At 31.2% G+C, this 17036-nt stretch overlaps 1 protein-coding gene across 7 annotated transcripts in view; it reads left to right on the top strand.

Annotated features, from left to right (window-relative positions):
* LOC143064862 (histone deacetylase 4-like) overlaps positions 1 to 17036 on the top strand; it is a 131418-nt gene that overhangs the window by 104962 nt on the left and 9420 nt on the right. For all 7 annotated transcript variants that reach the window (XM_076238019.1, XM_076238023.1, XM_076238017.1 and 4 more), the window contains 9 exons: positions 1142 to 1325; positions 1921 to 2179; positions 2608 to 2741; positions 3608 to 3725; positions 4134 to 4228; positions 11163 to 11216; positions 11526 to 11581; positions 13068 to 13155; positions 13581 to 13798. In XM_076238019.1, coding sequence (XP_076094134.1) covers positions 1142 to 1325; positions 1921 to 2179; positions 2608 to 2741; positions 3608 to 3725; positions 4134 to 4228; positions 11163 to 11216; positions 11526 to 11581; positions 13068 to 13155; positions 13581 to 13798 — 1206 coding nt within the window. The remainder of the gene's footprint in view (positions 1 to 1141; positions 1326 to 1920; positions 2180 to 2607; positions 2742 to 3607; positions 3726 to 4133; positions 4229 to 11162; positions 11217 to 11525; positions 11582 to 13067; positions 13156 to 13580; positions 13799 to 17036) is intronic.

The raw sequence follows: 17036 nt of genomic DNA, 5'->3' as shown, positions 1-17036 counted from the left end.
ATAGAGAAAACTAAGAGCCTTATTTTATCAAGTTAATACATGAAAGCAAAATATGAACCAAAGACCACCACTGAAATTCTTCTGATTATTGTTGATTTACTCTTGAAATATCATGTAAAATGTTTAAAAAGATACCATCAATATTCAACTTGTTAAACAACAAGTTACTGTATGACAGAAAGTTCTTTGACAAAATCCTTGTATGTGTATTGCATCAGAATATTTTTTTTAGATAGAATACTAGGAGACTATATACATGATATAAGGAAATGCAAATAAAAAGTATCATCACCTTAAAAAAAAGTATAGCATTTTATCATTGACAGTCCCATCAAAAGTTTCAGCAATACAATGCAACTGTTACATAAAAATCAAACTATACTATACACTATAATAAGTGTGTTATATATACTACAATAAGTGTGTTATATACTATAATATATATATATTATAATGCATAATTATAATAGACGTTATACGTCCGTGGTACAAAACATCCGTATTACGTCCGTGGTACTAAACGTCCGTAATACGGACGTGGTACTAAATATCCGTATTACGGACGTTTTACGGACGTTTTACGGACGTTTTACGGATGGGAAGCAACGGACGTTTTACGTCCGTGGTACTATTCGTCCGTAGACGTGCCGTATAATACGGACGTTTTACAGATTTTTTACGGACGTAAAACGTCCGTAGCTATTTTACCTGTGTACTATATAGACATATTAAATATAAAAAAACCACTCCTAATGTTTGATAGTCTCAAGCTTAGTATTAACAGATTACGAAATGAAGAATGAATCAAAGATACAAAAAGTAAATTTACAAGAAAATAAATAGAACAATTACTTTAAAAAAATTATACTGACAAATTTGATGTAAGTAAAGAGTAATTCAAAACTGGTGTTTATTATTGAAATGAAATAAATCAAGCAATATTCAATTTTACTCATGAATCTCATAGATCAACTTGGGTGTTTATTATGAATGGGTTACAAAGGTTGACTGTAGATCAATAGGCATAAATTATGTAGAAGCATTTAAGCATTGTGACATAGAAAATGTAAGGGAAAATGCATGAATTGGAAAGAGGTCTACAAGAATTGTATTAACAAACATTAACTTTTCTTTTCTATAGACATAAACCATTAGGCAGAACTCAGTCTGCACCCCTGCCATTGGGACACCCATTTTTACAACAACAAAACTTGCTGTTACAACAGCAGCACTCACAACAAGTTAAACAACAAATACGACAAGCTGTCTTACATCGTGCTGGAATGGAGAATGTTGATGAAGAAACAGAAGCTAAGTTACAACAGGTATTTTATAACATGTCATGTTGTGTGTTAAAACAAGTAATGTTATTGTAAATCAAATACTGTGGATTCATTATTATTCAGGGGATATCAATTTTCATGGTTTTCTTAGGTACAGGTCAACCACAAATTTAGATGTTCAACGAATTACAAATTTATGATTAGGTTGTATGCAGACTTTCAGAAAACAGTGAAATCACATATCAACAAAAAGGTAATTTTCCTGCAATCCACAAAATTGGTTCCCATAAAAATAAACGAATCTATAGAATTGGTTGCAGATAACTGGTAACGAAAAAGATGTGCAATCACTGATTTTAAGCATAAAGGAACCAAGAACCAATATCTACAACAAATATATCATTTTGAATGTTGATTAGGTGGCTAAATTTGACAAAGATCGAACATTTAAATCCTAGAAATAAACCAAAACTTTGTAAAAATGATAATTTCTTTTTTAAAGATAAAAAAACTATTGATAATGCTAATCTGAATATACAAAGAAATTGACACATGATTCTTGAATAACCATCCTTTTTCATCGCTGCCAATATTGCAATAAGATAGTTATAAGAATGCTTGTTTTAATCTTTGTTAGGAAATGAGAGAATCCAGAGAGCAAGATGCAGATGATGTAATTGTTGTAAAGGAAAGTCACATGGAAGAATCGTCAAGTGAGACGTTAAAACCACAGCAAACATTCCCAAACCATCCAAGGGAGGCTGTCAAACACCGTCGTCATCATCACCATCGACCATTAGCTAGGACACAGTCCAGTCCTCTTGTTACTTTCTCTAATCTACCACAACAGACACAGGAATCTGACCCAACCACAATTAGATATAGATATACTACAGGTAATTTATTTTTGATTGATTAACATTGCCAATTTCAAACCACAACTACATAGAAATATATTTCAGGTATTGGTAATCATTGCCACAACCAAACCACAATTAGATATAAATATAACTCTGGTAAATTATTGCTTCACTGTGCCACAAAAAAAAAACACATCTAAATATAGATATACTTCTGGTCAAATTATTGGTTTATATTGCCACCTTTGAACCACAATAATTTTTTTACATTGCCACCTTTGAACCACAATTATTGTTTTACATTGCCACTACCAAGCCACAACTAAATATAATAGTAAAATATAACTCTGGTAAATTATTGCTTTACATTGCCACAATCAAACTACAAACTTAGCGGAAATTTCTTGTTTTTGTTGTTGAATGAATTAGATATTTGGATGTTGATTAAGCCTTATCCATTTTAGGTTTAGCATATGATTCAATCATGCAGAAGCATCAATGCACATGTAATAACAATTCAAATCATCCAGAGAATGAAGGCCGTCTACACAGTATATGGTCTAGATTACATGAAACTGGACTGACATCTAGATGTGAGGTTAGTATTGATTGATCAATAGTTATAAAAGCTCATGTCATGTAGACTTATTTTTGTAAATTTAAGTCCAGTCTCAAATCAGTGTTCTTTCTTCAGATCTGTGTCCTTTGACATTATGTCACACTTCAAATCCATATTCTTTTTTTTTCAGATTTGTATATCTTGATTTCACTCAAATATTTTTAACTCACCTGGACCCAAGGTGTAGGTCGTTGTTAACATAGAATTGAGGCTGCACATAGATATGACTTTTACATATTTAAATGAGAAAAGGTGATATTTAGGACCATATGACAACTGAACATTTTGTTGCAAATGATACTTACTTACTTACTGATAATGAATCAGAAATATATTTTTTTATTCATCTCAAAGTTTCTGTGTTTGATTGGATTGACTCAAATACTCTTCAGTTACTGAGAAAAGGAAATCATGTAGAAAATAGTTTTGTTTTTAACATTGTGCAATACTTAAAATTTTGTAGCCAGTAAAATGGAAGTTTGAAAATGTATTTTTTTTAACGCCTTTTTTAATAATCATGACTACACAATACAATAAAGTGATCAACTTGTATTTCTGGTTCAAAGATGATTTGAACAGCTGATAATCTTTAGATAGATACAGGTAATGGTTAGATGACACTGATTTAATCTGTAGATAGATAGAGGTAATGGTTAGAAGACACTGATTTAAATCTAAATGACATTTAGAACACATGACATTTAGAACACATGACTAAATGACATTTAGAACACAGTAACATATGTTTATCAATACAAAAATGGTATGTAATTCAGTCAGGAAAACCATCTGCATACATCATTAATCTTGATGTAAAGAAGGTTCATCTTTTATTTATATTTCAGAGAATAAAAAGTAGAAAAGCCAGCATGGAAGAATTACAAAGTTGCCATTCAGAAGCCCATACATTATTATATGGGACAAATCCCCTCAACCGGCAGCGTCTAGATCCAAGCTTATTTGGTAAGATAGTATTTGAATGCTGTCAAAAGTATTTCACTGTATGTTTTTTTTTTGTAACTTATAAATTACAAGATATAAATAACTGATATCTACATGAACATGCTAGATGTTATAATTCATTAGTGGAGGCACATGTCTTGTGGTTCCTAAGAAAGTTATAAGGAAATAAGGAAATTGATATTCTTAGCTAGCCAATGTTTTGCTTTTCATGATATTTACTATCAGAAACTGTAGTGCATTCAAAGCATCAAGCAGATAACCTTATTTGAAATGGCATTTTAATCCTTATTGTTAAACTATTATAATAATTACACAAACTGAAAATTGACATGTGTGTGCCTGTTTACTTTTATATCTGGAAACACTGTGGTACACTGTAAGACTCTCTTTATGCTATTTCTTTTTCAGAAAATATGCGTTTCTTTTTGTTACCTTGTGGAGGAATTGGTGTGGATTCCGATACAGTGTGGAATGAAATGCATACATACATAGCTGCCAGAACAGTAAGTGACAAACAATAAAGAAAGAGATTAAGATACAATTTATAACTGTAAAAAAACAAAGGTTACATAGTTATGCCTTTTGTTGATCATTAAATTGAGGTTTCTGTCATAAAAACTTTATTTTTGTCAGTTTTAATCATGATTATGAAAAACTTTATTGAACATTTAATGTTCTCCCCTGAGTCTTGTACTTCAAAGTACTAAAATAATTTTGATAAAAATATCTAAGAATGACATTTAAAAGTAAAAGGTCAATAAAAAATTACAGTACTTACGTAAAATGCTAAGAATTAACGTCAATTTACAAATATATATATTTAATTTTTTTTTTATATGTTTGACTTTAAACAGAGTATTACGAGGAAAACCTTAAGGGCATGACATTAGTCTTGGTTTCTTTATTTATCAACTTATATAAAGACACAGCAGGAGTATCATATTAAGTTTCAAAGATGAAAGCCTTATAATGTCATAATGATTTAGTTATTGTCCTTGCACAAAACGATTCAGGGCACACAGACATCAAATGTGTACAAACCTGTCAGTTTTTTACAGAACTTATGCCATCGGTTTATATCAGCAATGTCTTGGTCAAGTTTGAGAATCAACAATGATCTGTATTTTTTAAGAGTTATGTCCTTTGGAAATATTAATCATATTTTTGTTATTGCCCTTGGACTGATTAAATATGTGCAATTTATGGACATTGGAAATGTGTTCTTTTATTTGTATATGTTTCGTTTTGCATAGCTTCAACATTTAAAATTTTCATTTAGTAAATTTTAAAACAAAAGCAACAAGAATGTGTCCACAGTACACGGATGCCCCACTCACACTATCATTTTCTATGTTTAAAGGACTGTGAAATTGGAATAAATTCTCTAATTTGGCATTAAAATTAGAATGATCTTATCAAATGGAACATGTATACTAAGTTTCAAGTTGATTGGACTTCTACTTTATCAAAAACTACCTTGACCAAAAACTTTAACCTGAAATTTGCACTATCATTTTCTATGTTCAGTGAACCGTAAAATTGGGGTCAAAACTCTAATTTGGCATTTAAATTAGAAAGATCATATCATAGGGCACATGTATACTAAGTTTCAAGTTGATTGGACTTCAACTTCATCAAAAACTACCTTGACCAAAAACTTTAACCTGAAGCCAAAAACTTTAACCTGAAATTTGCACTATCATTTTCTATGTTCAGTGAACCGTAAAATTGGGGTCAAAACTCTAATTTGGCATTTAAATTAGAAAGATCATATCATAGGGCACATGAATACTAAGTTTCAAGTTGATTGGACTTCAACTTCATCAAAAACTACCTTGACCAAAAACTTTAACCTGAAATTTGCACTATCATTTTCTATGTTCAGTGAACCGTAAAATTGGGGTCAAAACTCTAATTTGGCATTTAAATTAGAAAGATCATATCATAGGGCACATGTATACTAAGTTTCAAGTTGATTGGACTTCAACTTCATCAAAAACTACCTTGACCAAAAACTTTAACCTGAAGCCAAAAACTTTAACCTGAAATTTGCACTATCATTTTCTATGTTCAGTGAACCGTAAAATTGGGGTCAAAACTCTAATTTGGCATTTAAATTAGAAAGATCATATCATAGGGCACATGTATACTAAGTTTCAAGTTGATTGGACTTCAACTTCATCAAAAACTACCTTGACCAAAAACTTTAACCTGGCAAAGAGCTGTTTCACACAATCTCATTTTCATGTTCAATGAACCATGAAATGAGGACCAAAACCTAAATTTGAGGTACTTTTTAGAAATTCCCTATTATAATGACTATGTATGTAAAGTTACAAATGGATGCAACTATAACTTCATCATAAACTACCTCGACCAAAAACTTTAACCTGACATGGGACAGACGGACGAACGGACGAACGAACAGACGAACGAACAGACGAACGAACAGACGGACGAACGGACGCACAGACCAGAAAACATAATGCCCCTACTACTATCGTAGACGGGGCATAAAAACTACCTTGACCAAAAACTTTAACCTGAAACTCACACTTTAATTTTCTATGTTCAGTGGTCCGTGAAATTGGGGTCAAAAATTTAACTTGGCTGTAAAATTAAAAAGATCATATCATAAGGAACATGTGTACTAAGTTTCAAGTTGATTGGACTTCAGCTTCATCAAAAACTACCTTGACCAAAACCTTTAACCTGAAACTCACACTTTCATTTTCTATGTTCAGTGGACCGTGAAATTGGGGTCAAAACTCTAATTTGGCATTTAAATTAGAAAGATCATATCATAGGGCACATGTATACTAAGTTTCAAGTTGATTGGACTTCAACTTCATCAAAAACTACCTTGACCAAAAACTTTAACCTGAAGCCAAAAACTTTAACCTGAAATTTGCACGATCATTTTCTATGTTCAGTGAACCGTAAAATTGGGGTCAAAACTCTAATTTGGCATTTAAATTAGAAAGATCATATCATAGGGCACATGTATACTAAGTTTCAAGTTGATTGGACTTCAACTTCATCAAAAACTACCTTGACCAAAAACTTTAACCTGAAGCCAAAAACTTTAACCTGAAATTTGCACTATCATTTTCTATGTTCAGTGAACCGTAAAATTGGGGTCAAAACTCTAATTTGGCATTTAAATTAGAAAGATCATATCATAGGGCACATGTATACTAAGTTTCAAGTTGATTGGACTTCAACTTCATCAAAAACTACCTCGACCAAAAACTTTAACCTGAAGCGGGACAGACGGACGAACGAACGGACGAACGAACAGACGAACGAACGGACGAACGGACGCACAGACCAGAAAACATAATGCCCCTCTACTATCGTAGGTGGGGCATAAAAATGCGTTTTTATCTAGACTGCAACTTCTGTCCCATAGGGATAATAGTCTGGTGATGGTTGCAACAGTGGTGTCTAATTATTACTTAAAAGCTTAATATTTCAGAAAGTAAAAGACCTGGATGCTTCATACTAATATTAAGTGACTGTCTGTCATATGTCCATTGTCCTTGACATCATTTACAGCATTAAGTGAATGCTTGGAAATAGATTTTTGGAATATTAACTTCTCCCTTGTTTATATTATGAGTATAAGAATACATGTATCTATATTTGATATGTGTGTACCTTGTCAATATGGGAAAAGGTTACATTTTTTCCTAAGCAATAAATGAAATCTAAATTTCCATGAAAATGCTTGGGTAACAAAACCACAGCGGCATCCCTATCAATTAAGTATTGAAATAGCCATCCAACCCCCCCCCCCACTTAAGACTTATGTAAAAGATCGACAGGGTTGACATTTCCAAAGTCAAGTTAACCATATACAACAGATGTCTATAGCATTTTATATTTAATTTATTGACCTGAACCTCATTTCATGGATGAGTGAACAAGGTTAAGTTTTTTCAGGTTAAATCCATATCTAAGATACTATAAGCAATAGGTCTACTATATTTGGTGTATGTAATGACAGTAAGGTGTACTTTCACAAATGTCAAGTGTCATTTGTCCATGACCTCATTTTCATGGTTCATTGGACAATGTTTGGTTTTTGTAGTTTTGGTCTATTTCTCATATATTATGTCCTCATTTTCAAAGAACTTTGATAATGTTAAGTTTATGTGATACTTTGTTGTGAAATTTCAAATTACAGACTTTCAACATGAAATCAATGATAATGAGACATGTGCACTCTAGTTAAACTAAAGTATATATTTGCAAGTTTAAAAAAAAAGTATACTATAAATTTAATCAGTTTCTGTGAGGATAACTTCACTATATAATAGTCATATAATTCTTATAAAATGATTGAATGTGAATGAAGTCTTTTTACCGTTACTGAAAAAAAAAATAGCAGGTAATTTGAGCTAAATGTTAGGTAAGCTATCCTTTCTAGGATTATTTTAGCTTATTGAGTCAACTAGAAATTATATGAAAAGGTTAATAACCTGTTGAGATAAAGAGTTTCATTAGGACCTTTATTTTCTGTTTTGTTTTATGGGGCCTGTTGAGGGAAACAGTCTTATTTGGACCTCTATTATCTGTTCTTCATATAGGGCTTGGTGAGAAATGCAGTTTCATTTGGACCTCAATTAGCTGTTCTTGTTTATAGGGCCTGATGAGTGAACAGTCTCGTTTGGGCCTCTATTAGCTGTTCTTGTTTATAGTGCCTGGTGAGAAAAGCATTCTCATTTGGACCTCTATTTTCTTTTCTTGTTTACAGGGCCTGGTGAAGAAAAGAATATCAATGGACCTCTATTTTCTGTTCTTGTTTACATGGTCTGGTGAGGGAAACAGTCTCATTTAGACCTCTATTAGCTGTTCTTGTTTATAGGGCCTGTTCAGTGTTGAGTGAAAAGTCTCATTTGGACCTCTATTTTCTGTTCTTGTTTATAGGGCCTGGTAAGAGAAACAGTCTCATTTTGACCTCTATTTTCTGTTCTAGTTTTCTGGGGCCTGATGAGAAAAACCGCCACATTTGGGCCTCCAATTCCTGGGTTATTTTAATATAAATGAAATAGTGACCTCAATACTGTCTCTGCAAATCGATACTTTTATAAACACTCCAGTGGTAACATAAAACTTGTAAGTTTAATCATTCAAGTAACACCTGTTCATAACACTAAAACAGTAGGAAATAAATAATGTATGTTACCTTGGAAACAGATAAATTGAGGTAAACAGAAAATTGCTTGTTTATGTAATTTCAATTAATACTTCAGAAAAGTAATATCAGATTATAAAGAAAAGAATTAACTATGTAATGATGATTTTAACCATATGAATAAGATACAAAGGGATGGTGTAAATGTATGTAAAATAAATTCAATCTAGATGTCCTCACAATTGTTTACGTTTTAACTGTTATTATACCTGTATAGATACCAACCATTCACATTTTGCTAATTAAGTATATACATGTATTATTGTAGTTAGAACGAGCTAAAATTGTTGTAATTAAGTATCATAAAGTATGAATAAAAGGAGATGTGGGAAAATCAATTCAAGAAACCCAACAACACAATCAAACAATGTTCACTTGTTCATTTATTTTCTTGATTCAAAGTGCAAACAAGGTTTATGCACTAGTTTAATCCCAGTTTGATGAAAGCTGTTACTGAAGTTGTTCAGGTACTTATTGAATATCAATTTTAACATTATTGAAAATCAAATATCAATTTAACATGATAAAAACTGTTACATTTCAATGGGTATGCAAGAAATTAAAAAGGAAAAAGCCCTTAACCTTCATGCATATAGTTGTTTTTATGTGAAAATCATTTAATTTGTTTTTCCATTAATTCATGCAACACTGACCGAGTATTACGCATTTTCAAACCATTCATAAAATTGTATATATAAGGTGTCAGTTACCTTGTCTGACAATCAGTTAACTTTTCAGGATTAGTCTGGTTATGGACCAAGAAGTGAACATTTTAGAATAACAATTATAATCTGAATAATGCCCATTTTTTCAACCTCAATGAAACAAATTTTAATTATTAAAAAACTTGTTTTTTTGGGTTTTTTTTTAAAACCTTCTGGGAGGGAAAAGACCCAAACATGATCTGTACAAATAAAAGGTCCTTACAGCTATATGAGGTTTCACAATAACCTCACCACATCTTTATATCATACCAGGCCATAAATTCTGTAAATTCAGAAATTATTGGCTGCATTTAATATTGCAATTTTGTCATTTTAGATTAAAATGCTATTTTAATTTTTGCCACATTGTGAAAATCCTGTTTAATTCATATAAAAAAAATTAAAAAAATGTCAGTTTAAATTTTTGCAATTATAACCCTGTGGCATCTTTCACAATAATTTCTGAATTTACAATAATACATTATACATGAATGGATATAATCATCTGTGTTGATTAGTAAGTGATATTTACAAGGCCAAATATGGATGACGTCAGCTGATATTGAAGTAATAAGAATAGGAAAAAACAAATACAAATATGTTGAGCTTGTTTACTAATTTTCTAACAAATAGCATTGATCTATAGTATTAACACCTGTTAATCTGTAATTGATTTATACAAAGGACAGGTCATCAGATATCATATTGTTTCCTGTAAAATAAGAAGATGATTATAATGCTGTTAATGGGTTTTATTACACATTTTACCTACTGATACATTACAACAGGATGCCTATTTTAATCATCACATGTAAACCTAACTTAAACATGGTATATGACATAATTTAGTTGAAATAAAATTGTTTTTGTTGCTGAATCTTGAACTAACTTGTTTAACTATGATTTAAATGGGGAATAGGTATGGGGACTCATATATTAGTATTGGAAAACAGTGTAAGAATACCCCAAAAAAAATGAATTCAAGACATGTAATACACAGATTTAACCAATATTGTACTGCTGACTGGACAAGCAATGTAGGCAGTACTGTTGCCTGTAATTGCCTTCATCCACTCCATTTGAATTTGGTGGGCATCATACTACATCTCTAATGTGTTATTAGGCTGTTCAGTGGACAGATAATGGTATTGTAATACATTGCAAAATGAAACTGTTCAATGGACATGCAGTGACCAAATTTTTCCAACAATGTCAAATCAAGCTGTTTGATTGGCATGCAACCAACAGTTTTAAATGATATAGATGGCTAGACACCCAATGACCATGATTTAACAAGCATGGTCAAGTTAAGTTGTTGGCTTGACAGCCTATGAGTCAATTTAACCAGCAGTGTAAGATTAAGCTGTTGTCTGGACATTCAATGAGCAGATTTTACTATAAAGATAGCTGAATAGTTTTGAGTATTCTTTCCTTTCATCATATGATAGACAGTTTTTCTCTATCTGATTTTAATGCAGGACTTTCTTTGAATATTAAACAAAATAATATAATAAAGTTTTGTTTATTTTTCAGGCTGTTGGCTGTGTTGTAGACTTGTCATTAAAGGTGGCAGCACGGGAACTGAAGGTAAGTTGTTTAATGGATTTATTCAGCACATGTTGATAAAATTTGACAGTCTAAATGATAGAATAATTGTTGTTGTAAAGGCCTGTCATCCCATTTATTTTCATATTTGGTACCATTCATTATAAATGAAAAGAAAAAAAGTTTAAATATTGTTTTATATTGAGATTAATTGGGGTTTTCTTTTGCAGTATTTTCAGTTATATGATAAGAAGAATGATTTAAAAAGTAACAAGTTGATTAAAGGACACATTATTGATAATGATTGTACATTTCTCACTATATTTTAATTGTGTTTTGTTTTTATTGTAGAATGGTTTTGCTGTTGTGCGGCCACCTGGTCATCATGCAGAATCACACCAACCAATGTAAGTACACACCAGCCTTATACATGTACATGTTTTTATAGTCACAATGTCTCTGTTATGTTCTGTTGTCAGAAGGTCACTGGGTACAGGGAAACCATGAATTAAATGTTCAACAAATTACAAGTCTTCCATATAAATATATTGATGACTTAAGCAAAACCATGAAATCAAATTTTCTCAAAAATGGAATGTTTTCCTCAATCCTCGAAAAAAAAACTGGTACCCACGAAAAATAAATAAATCCACAGGAAATGCATCAGAGACCAATCCAATAACACTAAAAGCCGTCTCAAAAGATGTATATTCACTTTTTATCGATCAGGGAAGTGTTTCTCCTATTTCACAACAAAGTTGGGAAGAAAGTTTTAATATAGAAATTAGTTACGAAAAGTGGAACAATATTTATTCACTAGCTTTTAAATGTACTATAAAAAGCAAACTACAAGCTTTCCAATATAAAACTTTACACAGAATAGTCTCACATAATTATCTACTGGAAAAATATAAACTTTCCTTAACTAATGAATGTGCCAGTTGTAACGAAATAGAAACTATAGAGCATAAATTTTTTAAATGTACAGAAATAAAACAATTTTGGAGAGAATTTTCTAATTGGTGTATTTAGTTTTTGGAGTTAAAATATTTTTGAATAAAGACAGTGTTATTTTTGGTGTATTGAAATCTGATAACTTAGTTTTAAATTATTGTATTCTACAGGCAAAGTATAATATTAGTTATGTAAAGAATACACAATAAGACAGACTGTTAATATCTGTGCAAGCTTTTCTTAAATTTTTGAAAAGACGTCTGGAGATATTAGAATATTTATATCTTTCTAAAGACAAACATGAGTCATTTGTCGACAGATGGGGAGGACTTTTGGAAGTTATTTAATTAAATGTATTTTTGATATGATCATATATATTTAATGTATTCCAAAGTATCCTTTAGACATATCATATACTGAGTATTCTCATCATTTACTTGGTAAATTTTTACTATGTCTTTATGGTAAAATATCAATAGTATAACAATGCCATAAATATCATGTCATTCACTAATGTATTGTTAAAATGTATGTATGCACTGTAGTTTGAACACCAAAAAGATCAATAAAAAATTAAAAAAAACACACTAAAAGCCATTAGACGTTTTGAAGTCAACATGATATCTTCAACGTGAATGACAGATTTAAGATACATTTTGTCCACTAATTCAATTTAAATTCATGTATAATACTTACAAAAGATGATGTGTACTGTTAAAAATGAAGTTACAAGCTTGCTATTTTAAAAATTCTGTAGTCTCCAAATTTGTAAAATTGGTCCATTCTAAATTCTAAATAAACTAAGTAAATAATCCTCTATAATATGTAGCTGAACCTTAAATATCAAAGTCAAAGGTAAGTTACACTGTAATAGAAATAAACTGTATAAGATTGTTGGAGGATGTTGTTTTGAGTGAATGATATTGTTTTATTTTGCAGGGGATTCTGTTATTTCAACTCGGTTGCCATAGCAGCTAAACAATTGAGAGAAAAGATGAAGTTAGAAAAGATATTGATTGTTGATTGGGTAAGTGTAAAGTAATCTGTTCAATGTTTTAATGTCCTACAACATGGTGCAAAGGACATAGAAATAATGTGCATCTGTTTGTCTGTCTGTCTGTCTATGTTGGACAATAACTCAAGAACACTGAAACCAATTTGCAAGAAAATTTGGTGAATTATTTATATCTATTGACCTGAACTCAATTTTGATAATATAAATTTTAAATATTATGTTTCAAAGTTAGGGAGTTTTATTCAATAAAAAAGAGGGATTTTAACAGATTTCTGACAATAACTTAAAAAATGATTTGTGCAGTTTTCAACTTTGGTGAATTGTTATTTTATATATGTTATATCTATTAAAATAATCACCATTTAGTTACATATATATAATGAAGTATATGATATGGCTTTTTCAATTTCACATAAGATATTCCCTTCTTGTTTTAGGATGTACATCATGGTAATTCAACGCAGCAGATATTTTATGATGACCCAAGTGTACTGTACATATCTATACATCGTCATGACAGTGGTAACTTTTTCCCAGGAACAGGATCAATTGAAGAATGTGGACAAAATAAAGGTCAAGGTTACAATGTGAACATTGCATTTGGAGGGTTGTTAACACCACCGATGGGTGATGCTGAATACTTGGCAGCATTTAGGTAAGTGGAACAAGATGTGATGGCAATCAGAAATCATTTCATCAATGTTCATTGATTTTGATTGTTTGTGAGGCAGAAACTATTTTTGGTGTCGCCTTGCTTTCATAAGGCATTCTGATTAACTAAAGTATAATACTTTAGTTAGATGGTTATAATGGATAAACCTATCCAGTTTAAATTTATTTCTAAGAATCTTTTGTTTCAGGTTGAATGTGTTTCTTGAATTCTTCCTTTGTATAAATTTGATACTTCAAAACCAGCTTTCAAAAGAGTTAAAAATATTCAATGGCATGTTTAAGAATTACAGATGCAATATGTTCACTTGCTTAAAATTTAATGTTTGAAGGACCTATTATCTGCACTCCTGTCTGACAATTTTAATTTGGAGTAAAAAAAATGCTGACAATAAATAACTGAATAGGACATAATTTTGATGCATTACAATGTGTTACTTTTGTGAAACTATTTCTGTAGTTATGATAATAAACAGAGCTGAATCAGAGCTCCCAAAAAATATTTCAGCCAGCCGGACATTTTATATCTAATCCGGATTTTAATCCCTTTAGACTTAATCACAAAAGGCAATTATGGTAATCAGATTGCCATTCCAATGATTGACATTAGATTAAAAAAAAAAAACGATTTTAAACTTTACTTTGATATGAATTTGATGTTCAGATGTAAACTGTTAAATTGGCAGGGCATCATTAAAATGGTGCACATCACCATGCTCATATCTCCCTAAGACTCTTTATTTGTGCAAAATGACATTGTCAAAATCTTTACTTTCGTTTTTAAAATCACATTTTTCTAAAACCGGATGTTGACTTGACAATGGTAAAACATGGACCATAAACAGATACGTAAAATCCGTGTACGTTTACAAAGCACGACTGAGTAAAGAAGCTCTTTCCACGTTATTTCTTCAACAAAATACTTGAAATGATAGTTAGATACAGGTATCAGTGATAATTTTAGCATTTTTATACGACCGCTAAAATTGAAAATTTTTTGGTCGTATATTGGTATAATGTTGTCGTCGTCGGCGTCGTTGTCCGAATACTTTTAGTTTTCGCACTCTAACTTTAGTAAAAGTGAATAGAAATCTATGAAATTTTAACACAAGGTTTATGACCACAAAAGGAAGGTTGGGATTGATTTTGGGAGTTTTAGTCCCAATATTTTAGGAATAAGGGGCCAAAAAAGGGCCCAAATAAGCATTATTCTTGGTTTTCGCACAATAACTTTAGTATAAGTAAATAGAAATCAATGAAATGTAAACATAAGGTTTATGACCACAAAAGGAAGGTTGGGATTGATTTTGGGAGTTGAGGTCCCAACAGTTTAGGAATCAGGGGCCAAAAAGGGGCCCAAATAAGCGTTATTCTTGGTTTTCGCACCATAACTTTAGTATAAGTAAATAGAAATCTATGAAATTTAAACACAAGGTTTATGACCATAAAAGGAAGGTTGAGTTTGATTTTGGGAGTTTTGGTCCCAACAGTTTCGGAATAAGGGGCCCAAAGGGTCCAAAATTGAACTTTGTTTGATTTCATCAAAAATTGAATAATTGGGGTTCTTTGATATACCGAATCTAACTGTGTATGTAGATTCTTAAGTTTTGGTCCCGTTTTCAAATTGGTCTACATTAAAGTCCAAAGGGTCCAAAATTAAACTAAGTTTGATTTTAACAAAAAATGAATTCTTGGGCTTTTTTGACATGCTGAATCTAAACATGTACTTAGATTTTTGATTATGGACCCATTTTTCAAGTTGGTTCAAATCAGGATCCAAAATTATTATATTAAGTATTGTGCAATAGCAAGAAATTTTCAATTGCACAGTATTCAGCAATAGCAAGAAATCTTCAATTGCACAGTATTGTGCAATAGCAAGAAATTTTCAATTGCACAGTATTGCGCAATAGCAAGAAATCTTCAATTGCACAGTATTGTGCAATAGCAAATATTTTCAATTGCACAATATTGCGCAATAGCAAGAAATATCTAATTGCACAATATTGTGCAATAGCAAGAAATTTTCAATTGGAGTTATCTTTCTTTGTTCAGAATAGAAGTTGAATCAACTTAAATCATTGTTTTATACAATATACAATGTATATTCACTTTTACTACCAACCAATCTTTACCATTCAGTGATAACAAGCACTTTATTTTACATTTTAATATTTTATGATGTATTTAAGAGAAGTTATTGTTGCAAACTCCATTAGAAATTTGAATTGATATCAGTTTTGGAAAAAGGGAAAGGGGGATGTGAAAAAAAAAGGGGGGGGGGGTTAAATTTTTCTCATTTCAGATTTCATAAATAAAAAGAAAATTTCTTCAAACATTTTTTTGAGAGGATTAATATTCAACAGCATAGTGAATTGCTCAAAGGCAAAAAAAAAATTTTAAGTTCATTAGACCACATTCATTCTGTGTCAGAAACCTAAGCTGTGTCAACTATTTAATTTTAGATTTAAATAAGATTGAATAAGAAATCTTTAATTCATTTGTAAAATCGTGACATTTGTTTTGTGTAAAAAACCCATATAATGTCAAAAATTTGATCACAATCCAAATTCAGAGCTGTATCACGCTTGAATGTTTTGTCCATACTTGCCCCAACTGTTCAGGGTTCGACCTCTGCGGTCGTATAAAGCTGCGCCCTGCGGAGCACCTGGTTGAAGAAATTTAGGATGCATAATTAAATTTCCCACCTGTGCACACGCGCACATGTGTTCTAGTTCATACAACGTAGTTCTGACGATTTTTCTTTAAAAACCTTTTTTAATTTTGCATCAAATTATGTTGATAAACTAATTTCTTATAATTTTAATCTTTTGGACTAAATCAATTAGATAAAAACCGCTGAAATGTAAGAAAATAATTATGAATAGACCGATCAATTTATACGATGTCCGTACTGAAAATAGTTTACCTGTCACCTTAACAGGTAGATTTCAACAACTAATTAGCCTTGATTAAAATTATAAAATATTAAAGAAGGGGTTGTTTTGATAGTAATTAATCATCATGTCACTTTTATGACCGGAAATGTGTGGATGTTAAAGGCAAAAGGTTGGGTCAAAAAGATCGTGAATTTATGTTAAAATGACCGAAAAAGCCTTGAAAACTAAAAAGTAGTTGACCGTTTCATGCTTTCCCCAGCCGGACTTTTACCGGACATTATACAAATGACCGGAATATATGACCGTTTTGGAAGCCCTGAGCTG

Source organism: Mytilus galloprovincialis, chromosome 2, assembly GCF_965363235.1.
Source record: "Mytilus galloprovincialis chromosome 2, xbMytGall1.hap1.1, whole genome shotgun sequence".
Classification (NCBI taxonomy): domain Eukaryota; kingdom Metazoa; phylum Mollusca; class Bivalvia; order Mytilida; family Mytilidae; genus Mytilus; species Mytilus galloprovincialis.
The sequence above is the reverse complement of the archived record's forward strand: the minus strand, read 5'-3'. Positions and strand labels throughout refer to the sequence as shown.